This window comes from Nothobranchius furzeri, chromosome 4, assembly GCF_043380555.1.
Source record: "Nothobranchius furzeri strain GRZ-AD chromosome 4, NfurGRZ-RIMD1, whole genome shotgun sequence".
Taxonomy (NCBI): Eukaryota; Metazoa; Chordata; class Actinopteri; order Cyprinodontiformes; family Nothobranchiidae; genus Nothobranchius; species Nothobranchius furzeri.
In genome coordinates, this window is record NC_091744.1 from 63,065,302 (window position 1) to 63,083,958 (window position 18,657).

Genomic DNA, 18,657 nt, shown 5'->3' on the forward strand with positions numbered 1-18,657 from the left:
CAAGTAGTCTATTTTGATTTTATTTTTAAAGTGACCTTCAGAGCTGTGCTGGCGTGGCAGTTCGGTCCGGTGAATCCGGGATCGCAGATGCAGCGCTGATCCAAACAGTCTCCGTGTCCCCCACAGTGGCTGTGACAGGCTGGCCCGATGTACAGGTTCTCCACGCCCCACTGAATGTCCGAGTGCTGTTGATAGAACCGGAACCGCACCGCGCTGAAAACAACGCAGCAAATTAGTTAAGTATTACACAGAGTTAAATAATAAAAACAGCCGGATGGGAGCGGACTCACGTGTCAGCCAGGCTGTCAGGGAACGGGTACACTGCCCTCTTCCAGCGCTCAGCTGGGAAGAAGACCGATGGCTGAGACACCTGACCACCACAGCGAGGGTCAGCAGGCAGGCACTGAGGAACCAGATACTTCCAGGTGACCCCAAAATCTACTGAATACTGAACATGAACCTGCCGATCTGCAGGGCGATCTGGGACGTTGCAGCCTACGGCAATCTGAAGGAGACAGCATCATCTGAACATAACTAATGGACCTTTTGAAGTAGGAATGATAAATAGGTCATTTAAGACTTATTAACCACCTTGAACTGCATGACCCAGCCTTTCCCTGGCAGAATATCATGCGTGACAGCGTACACCTCTCTCCCATCAGCATTTCCACACACCATCACACCATCAGGCGAGCTGCAGAAGTGCTGCACCGAGCAGTCCTCTGAGAACAGCCAGTGATTGCTCACTAGAAACAAACACAGTTATGAAACAACTCAAATATACCATTCTAGTAATTAAATGCATTGAATGTGAGATACCGATTGGTGCATCTTCCTCTTCACTCAGCAGATCAGTCTTTCCTGAAGTCTCGTCAGCGGGGGATCTCTCGTGGCTGGGAAGTGCCACCCCTCCAAACGTATCAGAGATCTGCGCCCGAGGATCTGAGCCTGCAATGAGGACGTTATCCACCGCCCAGTCGCTGTGGTCTGCACCTTCATGCTGTGGCTGCCACCAGCGCACACGGACTCCTTCCTGACGGGCAGCAGGGGGCAACAACACATTCACAAACCTGAAAAGACACAAACAGATCCCTGGATGTTCTGCCTACCATGCCACATGCACTCATGTGTAATAGTGTTTACCCAGGTTTGGTGTAGAGGTCGTAGAAGATCTCTGTCAGTAGATGCCAGTTGATTCCTCCATTCAGACTATACTCCAGCAGGACACCCTGGTTTCGATTACTGGGTGGGACCATGCAGCCATACATGAAGTAGAACTGGATGAACTCTGCGTTGGTCAGGTTCAGGTCCACGGTCACCAGCTGACGGCTGCAGGCCTGCACAAAAACAAAAACGTCAAGGAATGAATAATCAAAGAAAAATAAATTCTAAATTAATGTTTTTAATTACAGAATCTACTGAGTTGATTCAAAACAAGATGGAAACAGCTGAACTCGCTCACTATACCATCAGCATGTAAAGGCTGAAATCTTCTTTCTTTGTGGGTTTTTATTTACCTGCCGGATGCTGAAAACTAAACCAAAGCATAACCCAGAGGATATGTGCAAAGAATATATGACTTAATTTAACCATCTTGCATTGTATATAATCATTTGTTATGATGGAACTTTTGTAACAACAGAAAAATAATCAATAACAGACAAATTTCAAACAAAGTAGAAAAAGACTCACCCCACTGAAGTGCAGCGCTGCTCCAGAGGCCACGGCTCCACACACAGTACTGAGTTTCCCACCGGTAAGCGTGTGCCAGTGGCTGAGGGAGGGCGCTCGGCTGAAGCTGTCCTTCAGCTGGGAAGGCAGAGGAACCACGGGCTCATCACAGTACTCTCCTCCCCACTCTGAGTCACACCTGTACAGGATGGAGGATTCAGACACAGAGATACAGATTTTTAACTGAAAAAAGCTTGAACTCACACATGTGAACATCTTGTAGGCGTGTTACTTACACACAGGTGCTCTGCTGGCAGCGCCCGTGTCCGGAGCACATATCAGGGCAGCCGTCTCCGATGTAAAGGTTGTCCAGAGCCCAGGTCTGCTGCTTGTCAAACGGAGCCTGCTGATACCAGCGGAACCTTGTGGCAGGAGATCTGACGACAAAGACAAACAAAACCTCAACTGGGAATGCAAACGTTCCAGCATGTAATTTACTTCAATCCTCAATAATACATTTAGGTTTGCAAATCTAATGCGCCACCACCAGTTATCGGCTATTTCTTTTAAACACGACACATTATATTTCATTAAAGGAACAGAGGATCTCTAACCGGACATAGGATGGAACAGGCAAAGTAACACGGCCCCATTTGTTGTAGGTGTCGGAAATGAGAAGTCGCTGCAGAGTGTAGGAGGAGCAGTCAGGACTTGTTGGCAGACAATCTCTGACCACCGGCTGCCAGGTCAGACCTAGATCCAACGAATACTCCATCTCCACAGCTGCAGAGAAACAAGAGACAGACGCCTGTTGACCTAATCCCACATCGTTCTCCCGTCATTGTGTCTCGCTGACTAAGCATCATTCATCTGTTTAACAGTCGTTTTAGTGAAAATAAGTGATTTAACCTTAAATGTTTTCTGTAACTTACAGTAACAGGAGCTTGTGACAGAGCAGGATGCAGAAAAGTCAAACTGGATGAATGCATCTTGACCCAAACTGATGTCCGTGGTGACAGCGTAGCGTGTGTTAGACTTCTCTATGAAGGCAAAAGCAGGTCCGTCCGAACCACAAACAGGCATCCGGGTTCCCCCAGGGTGAAGGAGCCAGGAGCGGCCATCAATTGAGGAGAAATCATCTTCAAGTGGTCCCCACCCACTGGCGCTGCCACCCACCACCACCTACGCAACAAAACATAAGTATTGAACAGATGTATTTGTAAGAGATCTGAAATTACATGCAGATGCTTGTTTGTTTGGTCACTTCATAAAGCACCTGATCTATAACCCACGGGCTGTAAAAGTGTCCATTTCCTGAGGGCTGCCACCAACGCAGACGAGTAGATGAAGTGCGGGCACGCAGTGGGATCTCCAGTGCCACCAGACGGGCCTGGTTGCTGCTGTTACTGAAGACGAACTCTTGCAGGAGACCCCAAGTAAGACCACCGTCCACAGAGAACTGCAGCAGAACAGGCTGAGAGCGAGGGTCTGGGGCTGCTTTCCCACAGCCGAGGCGCAGGAAGAACTGAACAAACCTACAAAGAGACAAGCATAAACTCTCGAGGGTTTTTACTGTAATCTGTAGAACCTCAAATGTCTAAAATGTATGTTTGTTTTCAGGTTGGTGTACCTTGCATTTGACAGGTCCATATCATTAGTGACTAACATACGTAAACCATCCTCACTGAAGAATAGGTGGTTTCCACTTGACATGATTCCACACTTCCTGGATGGTTTCCCTCCACTTATGAGTGTGAAGCGCTCAGCATCCACAACTCCACCTTAAAGCAATAATGTGTCATTTTTACTGTTAAATCTCTGCAGAGATTAATTGAAAAAGTTATTAAAAATTAATTTAATGATGCTCAATTTTTGAAAAATATTGGCAACTTTGTAACATATAACCATGAAAATCAGATCTAAAAACATGAATGCGAGTCTGTCTCTCAGGGACGCCATGTTTCCTTCTACGTGAGCCCGTGAGGACAAAATGTATTTACTGATTTGTGACAAGCTTTCATAAACGTCCACTTGTTGCCAGCGATGAAAGGGAGTCTGTTGTGCTTGTCAGTTTGCTGGAGGTTGAACGATCTGACAAAATACTGCCAGGGATTTTTGACCCTAAGGGCCATCCGTTGGTAAGGTCTCACTCAAACACAAAAATACAGTTGTTTGCAATGATTTCGTTATATACTGTCCACTGTTTGCCAGGGAAAACACACACCGTCACTTTAAACACACAAGTAGGTGCATGTAAAAGAAAACAAGTCTAAGTTGCTTTAATAATCATTAAAATAGCAGAAAACGAGAACACAATGAAGGCAAAAGCATTGACTGCATACTTAAGAAATCACTGGAGTATGAAATGGGACGTGTACAAGTACAAGAACACAGTGACTTAAGAGCGTGTCGGATTCAAATCTTTGCCGAGTTGTTCTAATGACTGAAAAAAGACTAAATGTATCAACAAAGATCTTACAGATCTTAACCAGATTATCTGATCCAGGATCAGTTTCAGTTCCAACAACGTTCTTTGCATTCAGGATTTCCTCAGCAATCAAAGACCTGCACGAGGCAACTCGACTCCTTCATACCTTCAAAGTCCTCCTTAAGGAAGTCAGGATTGGGGGTATCAGGCACAGAGCAGTCAGGTCCAGAGTATCCAGGATCACACACACAGTGGGCCCCACCCACACAGGCTCCATGACCGTTACACATGTCCTGACACTGCGGACCGATGTACACGTTATCGAGCGCCCACGTTGGAGGAGCAGAACCAGCTGAGAAGAATCCCTGGTACCAACGGAACCTTATTGACCTGTGTTTGAGATAAAAGTAGTGAAAAAGTTAGGTAGCAACAATCTTAGGAAGTAGGAATACATTTGTTGCGTAGCAGCTGTGCAGAGCTCTTACCCACACAGGCGAAGCTTTCCAAAGTGAATGACCTCCCTCCTCCAACCCTGAGTGGTACCAGGGAAATAGATGCTGGCAGGGTGAAGTTCTGTGGAGCAAAGGGACGAGGGCTGAGGACCACCAGCACACAGCGGTACCAAAAGGTGCCATGTGGCGCCAAAGTCCCGTGAAAACTCCAGGCGCACCGGGTGAGCAGAGGAGCTCTCCGCTGTGCAGCCCACGTTGATCTACAGACACAAACAGACACAGGGAAATGAAGGGTCTGCCCTGTGCTGAAAACACATTTTAAATACTGATTTGAAAAGAACTTTGTGTACCTCAAACTGGATGATGGTGTTCTCATTTACGTCAATGTCCCTGGTGGTGATGGAGTGCTCTCCGAGCTCACTGGAGACAAACACCATGGCTGACTCATCTTCCTCTCTGCACCAGTCACACAAACCACACACAAACACCAAGATTATTGAAACATCCTCTTACAGGTCTCATCCCCAGTGAGCACATAGATCAAACTCGGTAACTGATTTTTCCTTACAGGCCGGTCTTCTGATAGGGGCAGTAGAGACCAATGTTCCCACCAGGATAGAAAAGCCAGTTTGACTCGTTGGGACCTTCCTCAAAAGTGTCGATCACCACCGGTGGTTTGTGCAAAGAGCTGCCATCGATGATGAGATCATCTACTACCCACACCTCTTCCTTTTTTCCTTGAGGACAAAGTATGATTGAGGTGATTATGCAAGCTTAAAGGTCGTCATGCTTCCTCATAGTGAGTCCACTCACCACTGTTGTAAGGCTGCCAGAGTCTGAATCGGGTGGCGTTGGTCTGAGCGCTGGCTGGCAGAGGCAGGTGGAGGAACAGAGAGTCTGTGGAAGCTGGAAAGTAAAACTCATCCAGCAGCAGCCAGCTGATTCCTCCGTTCACAGAGTACTGCAGCAACACTGAGTGGGACCGTTCTGGGACACCTAGGACAAATGAGTTATTAGTACTATACCGTCTCCTGAGGAAAAAAACATAAACTAAACAAAGCTAAACCAGGAGGAATGGATGGAAGTACCTTTAGTGATAAATTTAAAAGAGAACTGGATGTAGAGAGTGTTTGTGCAGTCCAAGTCTCTTGAAACGATCATTCGCAGACCATCCTAAAACAAATAGAGGAGATCATTTGAGTCATTGTGATTTTAGTTCAGCTCTGATTCATCTCTGTTTGCGTTTAGGACCCCTACCCCTTTAAAAATAAGAGCAGTGCCAGATTTGAGAGGTTCTCCACTCAGAGTTCCCCTCTCTGCTCCGTAAACCTCGGGCCAGGTCTCCTGCTGTAAGTTCTCATTAAAGTCTTCTCTCAGGACAGATGGCAGCGGGGCCAAAGGGACACAGTGTGCCCCCCCATAACCCTTATCACACCTTATGAGAAGGAAAATAAATAAATGAATGGGAAACAATCAAATAAAGGCAGACGTTTTGGATCGAACTCAATGGGGATGGGATTTTAACGACATTCCAGGAAACAAGCGTGTTAGATTTACGTACACACAGCGTCCATTGTCACATAGACCATGGCCAGAGCACATCCACGGACAACCAGGAGCAAGTAGCACATTATCTAAAGCCCAACCTTCAGCCCCTGGGGTGAAGTGGGTCTGGATCCAACGGAATCTGGTCCTCGGAGAACTGAAGGGATCAAACATCATCAGGAGAGTCAGCATTTTATTGATCAAATGTAAAAGTTAGATCTACTTGTCCTATAGAACATGTACTTGGCAGCACTAGGCAGGTAGACGGTGATCCTTCTCCAGTGTTTGTACTGAGTCGATGTGTAGATAGAGCTCTGGGTGTAACCAGCACAGCCGATGGCTGGGGGCACACACTCCGGGGTAATGAGAGACCAATGACGACCACAGTCTGTGGAGAACTCCAGTCTTACGCCGTGGGAGAAGGAGGTGGACTTACTACAGCCCATGCTCAGCTCAAACTGCAGGAATGATGAACCCGTCACCTCAAAGTCCCAGCTTTCAGCATACCTCGGCTTCTCTGCAAACAGGGAAACAGCTTTTACTCCTGCATCTAGCAAAGTCCGATGCCAGGCTGCAAAAACCATGAATGCACAACAGCACACTAAATATATGCATTATGACCCTTATTACCTTAAACGTACTTATCTTTTACAAACAGTGAGCCAAACTAGACGTAGTTAGGGCTGCAGATGATAATAAGCTAAAATTCAGCAAATCACAACTATAAATGACTACTAAATAAAATGAAACACAAACTGATTTTATTCGTGACACTTTATAAAGGATTTAGAGCCAAATCGGACATCAACATTCCTACAAATTATTAGCTTCTGTTAAATTCAGGCAAATGAAAGAAAATTAAAATTAGAAGCTGAATTAACTTTTTCCTCACATATCACACATCTTCGAATTTACTGACTGAGTTCGGTGTCTTATGAATTCGTGTTCACACAGGAGTCCTGCTGAGCGTGCTTAACGAACATTCCTTTGTGATTCAATATTAGCACAAAATCCACTGGCAGCTTGGCGGATGAATGAAAAACAGGCAGGAAGTTCAGTCAGGTTTGCTCTCATTAATAATGCAGGACCCGTGCCGTCACAGTAAACTAGAGATTCAGTTTCAGCTTGTGGTGCTGTGATGATCCTGTACAGCCACTTGTAAGGCTTGTTGAGCACTCTAGGTGTGAATACGAAGCATGTGTCCAGAGTGTAATACACGCACTTGAGCTATGCATTACACACTCATGCTGGTACGTCAGCATTTTTGTGAATTGTGTTGGAATTAATGAAAGCTGGGGAGAAAGTAGATGAATGAGTTTGCCTCGCCCTGTGACTGGAAGATCCGGGTTCAAATCCCGGTCGGGTCATACCGATGACTTTAAAAAAATGGGACCCAATGCCTTCCTGCTTGACACTCAGCTTTAAGGGGTTGGATTGGGGGGTTAAATCACCAAATCGTTCCCAAGCACGGCCAAAGCTGCAGCTCACCGCTCCCCATGAGGATGGGTCAAATGTGGAGATGAATTTCACCAGTGTATGATGATTAATGGGACTTTAACTTTAACTCACTGTCTATGGCCTCAGAATTGAAGGTAAGTGCCGTGTCCAGAGACAGACAGTCCACGATCACCTCCCCTCCCTGAATACGGTACCAGTTGTGTCTCAGAGGGGCCGTTCCATCAAATTTGTCATGGAAACCTGTTCTGGAGCTGTCATTCATTCCAATCAGAACATCATCTAGGGCCCACTGGGCAGAGTGCTTTCCTGTGGGATGGATTTAAAGAAGGATAAATAACAAAAAACAAACAAAATGGATTCACCACTGTTGGTGTTATAAGACGGTGGGTTCTTCAGTAGATGACTGATGTAATGTTGCATCTATGTGTTGGTGTTTCTGCAATGTTCTGCAAGATGACTGACCTTGCTGTGGCTGCCACCATCTGAATACTGTGTAGGAGGTTTTCGCTGGAGGTGGAAGCTCGATGGTCACTACTTGGGGCTCCAAAAAAGAACTAAAGTCAAGCTCTCTCAGGAACTGCCACTGGACACCGTTGTTACTGGAAAACTGGACAATGACACCTGAAAGCACAAGAAAGGGTTTTCTCTGTGAGATATGGAGTCAGGCTAGATCCATCAGAGGGACAGTAGGTCAAGTTTCAAACGTACCTTCATTGCGTGAGCGTGGTCTAGTGCAGGTGGGTCCCAAACTCTTACTACCAATCCGTATGTAGAACTGAGCCAGTCTGTGTACAAACATCAAAACTGGATATCATTCTCATCCCTTTCGCTGTAACTTTGTAAGCGGTATTTAGGTTAGAATATTTTACTTACCGGGTGTTGGTTGTGTCAAGAGGAACTGTTCGAGCTTCTCTCCATCCAGAACTGCTGAAATACAGAGCCTTGCCTTCACCAATGATGCCACAGCCTCCTCCAATCTGTCCTCCACTAATGCTCTGCCAGAGTGGACTCAACTTTCCTTCAAACCCCTCAGTCAGCTCCGTCGGACTGGCTGCAGATGGGACACAGCTATCCTGCTCAACTTAAAAAAAAGCAGAAGTTAAAAGGAGCGAAATAATAAGATGTCTTGAATGTTTTCCTTCGTTTGGTGTTGCTACTCTACCTGTGTAGCCCATATCACAGAAGCAGACTCCAGAGATACAGTCACCGTGTCCTCCACAGTGGTTTGGACAAGGCTCAGAGATGTAAACCCCATCCAAGGCAAACGGTGGTGCATCCCGGTACACACTACTCTCCTGGAACCAGCGGAATCTGGTTTTACTTAGAAGTGAGACAATAAGGTGGTTAAAGTTTATAAAATCAAGAGAATAGAGGTCATTTGTATTAGGAACTCCCATTTTTTAAAGAACATTGCAGAAACACCAACACACAGATGCAATTACATGTCTGTTACCATAGCTACCTGGCTGCAACATTACGAGGTATGATCACAGTGACTCTGGTCCACTGTTCAAAGTCCCCGGTGTTGTAGACGGTGGGTTCTCTTAGCTCACGACCACTGCCTTCACAAATTCCTGCACCCGGGGTTCCTGGGTAACAGCCGTCTCTGACCAGAGCCCAGGAGCGACCAGCATCGTGGGAGTACTGCAGCAGGACTGGGGCCGACGGGCTGAACTCTGACTCACAGCCTATGTTCAGCTGGTGGGATGGTCACGAAACAAGGAGAATTTCAACTAAAGAAAATGCATTTTATGTCCTTCAATTAGTTTGATGTTGATTTATTGGCTTAATTTTTTCTTCAATTCTCACTTTGAACTGAAGTGTGTATCCTGGACGAAGGGCCAGGTCCCTGGTGACAGCCACCCTGTCCCCATCAGAACGTCCAAACACCATCGCAGACGGGGTGGGCGCACAGAAGCTGTCATTGTTTTCCCTCTCCATGCCTTCGTTACCCAGCATCAACCAAACACTCATCTGGTTCAGAGGGTAGTCAAAAGCTGGCTTCTCATAAAAGTTCTGCACAGAAAACAAGCCGCAGGTTTTTGTTGTGTCAGTTGTTTTTAAGATTTCTAAATGAAATCATCTTTGGAGAAAGCCAACAATGCTACAGAAATTACAGGAAAAAACATTTCAAACCAATTCTAGACCTGTGGTAGAGTCGGACTGGCCATCGGGATGATGTGTTTCTCCCTTTCGGATAAAATTATGACATCATCAATCGCCCACTGGTCATAGCCCTCTCCGGAGTGAAGAGGTTGCCACCAACGGAGTCTTGTAGAGGGAGTTTTAGACGCCAGAGGAAGCTCATAATGGACAAAGCTGTGAATGGAAATAATTTTTTAGTCCAAGTCACATGAAAAATATTCGTTTTCTTTGTATTAACTGCATTTTTATTTTTGATTTGTTTTACCGAGGCTTGGTAAAGTCTGTGAAGTACATCTCAGCTATGAGACCCCAGCTGATGCCTCCATCATTGCTGTACTGCAGCAGAACTCCTTCTTCTCTGCTGTCTGCCTGGTTGCACTCCGCCCAGTCTCCACCCACCCGCAGATAGAACTGAACAAACTCCGCCCACTCAGTGTCCAGGTCCCAGCTCATGAGCTGCCTCAGTCCAGCCTAACAAGACACACATTCACACATATGAATCAGTTTTTTTTAAACACCACACGGAGAGAAAGTGTTTTTTAAAAAGATGAACATTTGAAATCTAGACTGCAACAACATGTGACAACAGATGCGCAGCTGCCTGAATATTGTTGCTCACTTCCAGTCCAATCAAAGTAGCGATAGAAGAATGCTGTGTGACCCTTTCACTGCAATTTAAAGTTCAAAAGGAAGCAAGCTTCGGCAGCAAACACTAGACAGTAATCAGGCAATGCCTACCTCCGCCAACTTTGCACAATCCTCTAAAACGATTTGTTTTAACAACACAAATTAACCACATGTTCAATCTGGAGCTTGATGCGTGCCAAAACACTCAGGAATCAGTGCCAGTGTTTCTATCCTAAATCCATTAAAATAAAACCAATTTAACCAGTCCCAGCTGTACATTTACACCTACATTTACTTGATTTGGTTTTGGGTGAAGCTAATTTCATACTCCACCTTGCTGAAGTACAGCGATGATCCAGATGAGACCACACCACAGCCCATGTCAGGAGCAACCACCTCTCCACCTATCACCTCCTGCCACGTCACCAGCAATGCATCCTGGGATTCGAAATCTGAGAGAACACTAGATGACAGGGGGGAGGACGGCTGGCAGTCTGCTCCAGAAAATCCATCATCACACCTGTGAGACAAAAAAAAAGTTTTATTCACCTGCGCTGACTCACACAGTAAACATGTATCTGGGGGTGAGGACTGGCCTGCAATGTCCGTGGTCACACCAGCCGTGTCCGTGGCACATGCTGGGACATTGCTGACCAATGTAGATGTCGTCCAGGGCCCACTCGTCCTGCTCACCGTAGTAGCTCTGGATCCAGCGGAACCGTGTCGCACTCGACCTGAACACAAAACAGGACACACACTTCTGTCATAAAGACAAGACTGGTGATGCAATGTAAGCGCACGCGAGAGTTATTGCTGGTCTAACAAGTTTCACATCCTGTTAAAATCAATTTAGTGTTTTATAGGGAAAGACAGTGGTGTATCTATCTAACACTCTGGAGGTAAAAATCAACAGTAGTGAGGAGTGATGTCTGTGGATGCGGTGTTTATGTTAGAGCTATAGTAAAAATCAATTTACATTTTTACACCATAGAGGTCAAATGGTCTTCTTTGGTCACATATGTCAGTCCACCATGTAATCATGGAACCTGGTCATGACTGTTTTATTATCATTAAGGGCCATGACCCCTCTGACCTGCAATCATGCTCTGCAGGAGATTAGACCGCCATAAAGCTGGGATCTTGGGTGGTCAAACGAAACAGGGAAGAAAATTATGGTGTTCGGTGTGAAAGGTTCATGTGATTCTCTAAGCTGATATACGAGTCTGCAGCATCAGATTAACCTATAACATTTGGTACATGGTGGTTGGATCCTTGTCTGAGGTGTTCAAAACTCGGTTTAACATTTACATCCAAGCATGCTTTCATGTCTAATTCTATTTTCACATAATCTGTTCAGAATTGATTTGGTCAGATCATTCTATGAACGGATCATCTGATCAACATTGAACCATGTTGATCCGATGGTCTATTATGGAAGTGCATTTTGGTAAAACTTGACTTTAAAAAAAAAAGGATAGCAAAACTTGAAAGGGGTAAGTAAAGTATTTTTATTACAATTGAAGATTCATGTAGAAAATGTGACCTGCTGTTGACTTTTCATGGTTGCTTTTTATCTTTACTCATATTTTTAAAACTTTTTCAGGAATAAATGCCTTGCAAGTCATAAGATGTGGGAAATAAAAGCTGCGGTGTGTCTGTTTCAGCACGGAGAAGTCAGCCAGATGAGATAGTAGCTTCAAACGACAGAAATTTCACTCTTAATTCCTGATAATTAGATAACAGCAACACAACTCTACCACTGACGATGTTGGCTCTGCAATGTTGATGTTTTATCTCCACAAATAGCCCAAGCCGAAGATGTTCCGCGGCGTGGTGAAGCTGCTAACGGTTAGCTTCTGCTAGCCCAGATGTTCTCTGCTGTTTCCTGGACATTAAACCAACAACAGCCTTCCTCGTTGTGAGCCAAGACGGGTGAGTCAATGACCATTAGCAGACAGTGTGACGTAGGTCTGTCAGGCTTTTAAATCCTAGCATGTCACCATATTTTCTATCATAAGCCAATGCATGAGGTAGGTGCAGGAGACTATTTCATTTTCAGCCTGCATGAAAAACTCAGAGGGGCTAATCATGTTCAATATTAAAAGTAAACATTAGTTTCACAGTGAAGGACCTCTTTAGGTGTCCTCTTTCAGAAATGTGGACTAACAATAGTGAAAAGAATTTTTAGGATGGGTATGGGACCATATATGGACAGCCATCTAAAGTAAAAATCAAATCCTTCTTCTAGCTCCCAGTTTCTGCACTTTATGGTGAATCTGAATGCTTTTCAAGCAGGTAATCCAAGATAAAGCAAATAAAAAATAGAAACCCAGGGTCAGAGAGTATTTTCTTCCAAAAGGATCGTTATTAACGTTCTGCTCACCATGTCTTCTGAGGCAATGGCAGAGTAACGCGTCTCCAGTCTTTGAACTCTGATGGGTGGTAGACACTGGGAGCTGTAAACTCAGAGCAGCTGGGCATGCCAGGTAGACAAGCCTTAAAATAAAAACAAGCAGAAAAGATCTTCATGATTTAGTTTTGTTTAATCATGCTTCACAGCAGGTACGGCCTCATCAGTAACAAATTAAAAACGCATGACTGTTGTCTTTATGCGTTTCTAACCTTGAACACTGAAAGATCAGCCTGGATTAACATTTCAGAACTTTTAGTGAGTTACAATCTGTACATGCCAGATGACTGCCTTTTCATGCACATGAGAGAATTAGAGAAAAGTCACTGATGGAGGACTCATTATGGTCTGAGCTCCAGAGGAAATGAAAAATCTCAGAGGATTGCTTGAATATTCATGAGCTCTCTACGATGATAAAAAAAAGAATCCTTGTTAAATCTGAAGGAGATAATCTGCCTGCTGATTCAAGTGCAGCCGCATATTCACTGATCAAGTGATTAAAACAAATTGTGATGATTTGTCATTTGAAATAAATGGCCACATTTAGGCATTATTTACATATGATCACAGAGGCAGTAATGAGTAAAATCAGTATTCATCATCATGCATAAATAATGTTTCCCTGTGCTTCTGCAGGGTAACTAATACAGTTTTAACCATGAAAGAAAACACAAAGATGTTGAATAATGTTTTTACCTCTTTGACCAGGTGCCAGGTGAGGCCGTGATTTGTGGAGAACTCCAGACGAACCTGAGTGTCGATGTGAGGGGACGGCTCGCGGCCACAGCCCATCACCAGAGAGAACTGCAGACTGTAGGAGGCGCCGATCTGCATCGACTGAGTCTCCACATAACGGATACTGGAACCAGGACTGGGCTCTCCGGTGAAACTAGATCAATTTGGGCAAATACAGGATATCAGGCTGTGTGTCATACTCTGTGTAAAACTAATCTTAGGCAGTTTTGCTTGCTTTTAGCACCCCCTAGTGTCTGTTATTAATTCACTGTGGTTAAACCGTAAATTAAACTTATCACCTCACTGTGAGTTTGTCTTATTACCGCCTTAATCTAACAGCTGAAATGTCCCTTTGGCCTTCATGAGTTTCTAGAGGAGTGTTATTAATATGGTCAGCTGTGTACATGATCCAAAACATGCAGGAAACGTGTAGGAAGCAGACTCCAGCTCCACCATGTCAGCTCCACTCAAGCCCACAGCTCTCTTCACCAGCAAGGAGCAGCCCTCCAACTCTAATGGGCCATTCCCATCTGTACCGGGTCGGCCCGGGCTGGGTAGTGTAGGTTGTTTACATATCTGGGTGGCCTGGTATTTTTCCGGGCCAACCAAGGCTCATTCTCAGCCCTCTTCTCGAGGGGGTCTGCTTCAGGCCGACCAGGGCCAACACACCCACTGCTGACAGCAAATTCACACCTTCCATTAGAGCAAGCCTCTGATTGGTGGGTAGAATCAGCCCACATGGGCTTAAGACAAGGATGTGTGGAATCAACCGGGCCAGGCTGGGGCCGACTGGGGCCGACTGGGGCTACCCGGCCCGGGCCGACCCGGTACAGATGGGAATGGCCCATTTAATTGCAAGTGTGGCATTCTGGCCACAAGGGGGCGGTGGAGTCTGAGTAACATTTCATTAACTTTGTAAAGGGTCATTTTAGCACATACTGGCTCAAGAAAATTACTTAAACATATGAAAAAGTTGCATAGTATGGCTTTAATCTCTCTGTTGTTTTCTTTTGCAAACACATTTAAATTTGAAACTTTGTGTAAAATTTTATGCAAAAAAATAACAATGCAAAGAAATAACATGTGCTGTATGTCAGGGTGTTTTGTACCTGAGGGTCCAGTCGTGTTGGCAGTATGGCTGAACATGGCCTAGATAAAAGCCCAGACTCTGTGTGACATCCAGCACATTGCTGAAGTCAAGACTTATGGTGTTGAACAGCACCGACGTCATGCTGATTTCATCCAAAGCCCAAACGTCGTGACCACGTCCCGAGTGGTATGGTTGCCACCAGCGGAACTGAACGCCAAACTTACGAGCACCAGATGGGAGCTCAACAGACACAATCCTGAACGAGAGAGAGGAATGAATGAACTCGTGAAATCTGGATGAACTTATTCTCGATAGAAAATGTTCAATAATTTACACATAAACATAATCATAAACACCCGCTCTGTTAACAATAAGTCCTTCCTGCTCAGTGATCTCATTCTCTCTAAAAACCTGGATTTTCTGTTTCTGACTGAAGTTTGGCAGCAAACATCTGATTATTCTGGTCTGACTGAACTCTGCCCGAGTGGTTATTCTTTTCTTAGCCAGCCCCGGGGTTCTGGTCATGGTGGAGGCCTAGCTGTTGTGTTCAGAGACCATCTTCCATGCAGCTCTATAACCTCTGGTTACTTTGCTTCCTTTGAACTGCAGCTGATTAAAGTCGGGCGTAAGGACCCATTTTTCTGTGCTGTGGTCTATCGTCCACCTGGTCCAAACGGTTCTTTCCTTCAGAAGTTTAGTGACTTTCTATCCTCCACTGTGAAGCTGTCCAGACTGGTGATTGTTGGTGACTTTAACATCCACTTTGATGATCCCTCGGACCACTTTGCCATGAACTTCTCCAGCCTTATGGACTCCTTCAGCTTTACCCAGCATGTTTCTGGCCCCACACACACCAAGGGGCACACTCTAGACCTTGTTTTTACCCTGAGTAAATGCTGACCGTGTTTGTCCTGAGGACGTTTGTATTTCAGATCACCATTGCATTTTCTTTAACTTGTCAGTTTCTGCGTCCCCACCTCCTGCTCGCCGTATGGTTAGTTCTTGTTTTCTTAATGAGAGCACAGCTATCAATGTTTCTGCTGCTTTTGATCCACCCTGTTCTTCTGATAACGACCCAGATTCCTTAACTTCTCAGTTCAACGAGCACTGCCTCTCCATTCTGGACAACATTTGTCCTGTCAGAACCAGATCAGTTCCTGCAGTGAACCCTACTCCCTGGTTTTATGACAGCCTTCGCAGACTGAAGCGCTAATGCAGAAAAATTGAGTGCTTGTGGAAGAAAACCCATCTCCATGTCCATCTGTTGCACATAAAGGATCTTCTGACATCCTTTAACTCTGCAGTCAGAGATGCAAGGGTTTACTTTTTCCAACCTGGTGTCCCAGAGCAAAGGGAACCCCAAGGTGCTGTTTAACACCATCAGCAGCATCGTCTCTCCTGCCTCTCCTACAGTCTCCATCCACTCTGTTGCAGACTGTGAGAACTTTCTCTCTTTCTTTGTGGACAAAGTCAATAAGGTCAGATCTAGCATCTCTCCCTCAGCCTTATCGCTGCCTCTCCCGACTCCAACCAGGCCCATCATCCTAGATAGCTTTGCTCCTGTTTCTTTGCCTGAGTTAACCAAACTAGTTAACTCTATGAAGACCTCTGCATGCCCCCTCGACATCTTACCCTCATCTTTGTTTAAAAGTGCTTTTCAGTCCATCGGTCCCAGCGTGCTCTCTATAATTAATGCTTCTCTGGTTTCTCGTCAGGTCCCTGCTTACTTTAAGAAAGCTGTAATCCACCTGCTTCTTAAAAAACCGAGTCTCAACCCCTCTCTCCATAGCAGCTCCAGACCCATCTCTAAACTTCCGTTCATCTCCAAGATCTTGGAAAAGGTCGTGGCTCAATGACTCACAGCTGCTCTTGATGAACATAACATCTATGATAGCTTCCAGTCAGGTTTTCGTAGAACTCATTCTACTGGAACAGCTCTTCTTAGGGTCTCGACCTTCTGGCTCATAGTGATGCAGGGGACTGTTCTGTTCTGGTCCTGCTGGACCTGACTGCAGCCTTTGACACTGTTGACCATCACCTGCTACTGGAGAGGCTGAGAGACTGGGTAGGCCTATCAGGATCTGCTCTGGAGTGGTTCTCCTCTTATCTCTCTGAGCGCTCCTTTTCTGTGGCCGTATCCAACTTTAGGTCCTCCACCAACTCTCTTACCCATGGTGTCCCACAAGGTTCTGTGCTGGGGCCTCTACTCTTCCTCCTCTATCTGCTTCCTCTTCAGCACATCCTGAGCTCCTTCAAAGGAATCTCCTACCATCTTTATGCAGATGACATCCAACTGTACATCTCCTTCAAGCCCCATGAGATGTCTAAGCTGCAGCTGTTACACACCTGCTTAGACTCTATCAAAGCCTGAATGGCTGGGAGCTTTCTTCAGCTGAATGAAGATAAGACTGAGATCCTCATCTGTGCTCCAGATGAGCTGGTTCCCAAAGTCAGAGACTTTCTTAATCAGCTTGCTTCCCACACCAAACCTTCAGTCAGACCTTTGGCCCAGCTCTCACCCTGGATTCTCACGTCAGTTCTCTTGTTCGCTCTTCCTTCTTCCATCTCAGGAACATTGCTAAGCTGAGTCCCATTCTGTCTCGCTCTGAACTTGAGACAGTTCTCCACACCTTCATCTCCTCACACTTAGACTACTGTAACTCTCTTTTCACGTGTCTGAGCAGAACCTCCCTGAACCGTCTACAGGTGGTTCAGAACGCCTGTGCTCGGCTTCTGACCAAGTCCTCCAAACACACCCACATCACCCCGCTTCTCCTCCAGCTTCACTGGCTGCCAGTCAACTTCAGGGTTCATTTCAAGATCCTGGTTCTGGTCTATAGGGCCCTACATGGACAAGCACCATCATTCATTGGAGATCTTATTAGTCCCTACACCCCCAGCAGGTCCCTGAGGTCCAGGGATCAAAGCCTACTGGTTGTGCAGCACCAGGCTAAAGACCAAAGGTGACAGATCATTTGCTGCTGTGGCCCCCAGACTCTGGAAATCTCTCCCCCTGAGCCTGAGACCAGTGGACTCAGTGGTCTCCTTCAAAAAGCAGCTGAAGACTCACTTGTTCAAGCTGGCTTTTGTATGAACTTCTTCACCACTCTCTCTTTATTCTGCTCTCCCCACCGATTCCACCTTCCTCAGGATCCACTGATTTCCCTCTTTCCTATTCACTCTCTCTCTTTCTTAACATTTTTTCTTTTAAATCGCAATTGCTTATTCTTGCTCATTTAAAATATATATTTAAACATTTTCGAAATGTTTTTTTTATATTTTTACAATTTTTTATATTTTTTGTTTTTGTTTTTGTGAAGCGCCTCATGATTTTTATCTTGAGAGGCGCTATAGAAATGATATTTTCTTCTTCTTCTTTAGCCATTGTTCATTTGTGTATTCTGTTTCTAAGTCCCGCTGCCAAAGTAGCTTAATGCCTAAAGACTCCCCACTTAAACCATGATTAAACAGTTTATAAAACACTGAAGCAGTGTGGCGATCACGTGGCATTTTAATATAACCTAAAATATAATTCTCAGGAACTTCCTTAAATTTAGAAGTCATACAATGTCTCATTTGGAGGTATTTCCAAAAATTTCCTTTACCTTGTAATTTGTAAGTACGGGTTTGATCCTCGTAAGACAAAGTTTCCATCTTTCTACAGATCTCCAATATTACATAACACGCGAGTGCCACTGTCCCCAAAACACCGGTACTTTACCAATACGAATAACAGGGTTATTCCAAAGAGAAGCATACTTCTGGACATAATGTGAAAGCTTCACAATATCGCTTAAATACATTTTTTATATCTTTTTCTGAGGTTACCAAAGAATTACCTAGTTTAATAGCAGGAATACTGTTTGAGTAATCCTCCTTTTTAACTTGTCTTGCTAGTACCTTCCCCATTTTTTCACCTCCCTCATAAAATGTAGTTTTTAATCTAAACATGGAGTATTCCACTTTCTTATTATATATTTCATTTAACTGAAACTTAAGATGATGTCTCTATAAATTAATTTGCTTTACTTAATAGACAGAATATTTTCTCTAAATTTAATTTCCTTCTCCAATTCTTGAATCTTAAGGACACCAT

General features: G+C 44.9%; 1 protein-coding gene across 1 annotated transcript in view; it reads right to left on the bottom strand.

The window, feature by feature from the left end:
- The window catches only part of LOC107388505 (reelin), a 124,196-nt gene that overhangs the window by 6,638 nt on the left and 98,901 nt on the right, over nt 1-18,657 (bottom strand). Inside the window, exons 20-53 of the mRNA XM_054732918.2 lie at nt 14,581-14,817; nt 13,433-13,625; nt 12,710-12,822; nt 10,923-11,060; nt 10,660-10,846; nt 9,965-10,170; nt 9,702-9,873; nt 9,364-9,570; nt 9,017-9,252; nt 8,717-8,874; nt 8,428-8,635; nt 8,263-8,339; nt 8,017-8,175; nt 7,666-7,860; nt 6,340-6,613; nt 6,113-6,253; nt 5,809-5,986; nt 5,640-5,724; nt 5,365-5,547; nt 5,120-5,288; nt 4,902-5,007; nt 4,585-4,811; nt 4,266-4,489; nt 3,302-3,452; nt 2,948-3,206; nt 2,604-2,853; nt 2,286-2,454; nt 1,968-2,108; nt 1,693-1,870; nt 1,144-1,337; nt 820-1,070; nt 592-746; nt 291-505; nt 36-213 (exon numbers count right to left, since the gene is read on the bottom strand). Coding sequence (XP_054588893.1) covers nt 36-213; nt 291-505; nt 592-746; nt 820-1,070; nt 1,144-1,337; nt 1,693-1,870; nt 1,968-2,108; nt 2,286-2,454; nt 2,604-2,853; nt 2,948-3,206; nt 3,302-3,452; nt 4,266-4,489; nt 4,585-4,811; nt 4,902-5,007; nt 5,120-5,288; nt 5,365-5,547; nt 5,640-5,724; nt 5,809-5,986; nt 6,113-6,253; nt 6,340-6,613; nt 7,666-7,860; nt 8,017-8,175; nt 8,263-8,339; nt 8,428-8,635; nt 8,717-8,874; nt 9,017-9,252; nt 9,364-9,570; nt 9,702-9,873; nt 9,965-10,170; nt 10,660-10,846; nt 10,923-11,060; nt 12,710-12,822; nt 13,433-13,625; nt 14,581-14,817 — 6,214 coding nt within the window. The remainder of the gene's footprint in view (nt 1-35; nt 214-290; nt 506-591; nt 747-819; nt 1,071-1,143; nt 1,338-1,692; nt 1,871-1,967; nt 2,109-2,285; nt 2,455-2,603; nt 2,854-2,947; nt 3,207-3,301; nt 3,453-4,265; nt 4,490-4,584; nt 4,812-4,901; nt 5,008-5,119; nt 5,289-5,364; nt 5,548-5,639; nt 5,725-5,808; nt 5,987-6,112; nt 6,254-6,339; nt 6,614-7,665; nt 7,861-8,016; nt 8,176-8,262; nt 8,340-8,427; nt 8,636-8,716; nt 8,875-9,016; nt 9,253-9,363; nt 9,571-9,701; nt 9,874-9,964; nt 10,171-10,659; nt 10,847-10,922; nt 11,061-12,709; nt 12,823-13,432; nt 13,626-14,580; nt 14,818-18,657) is intronic.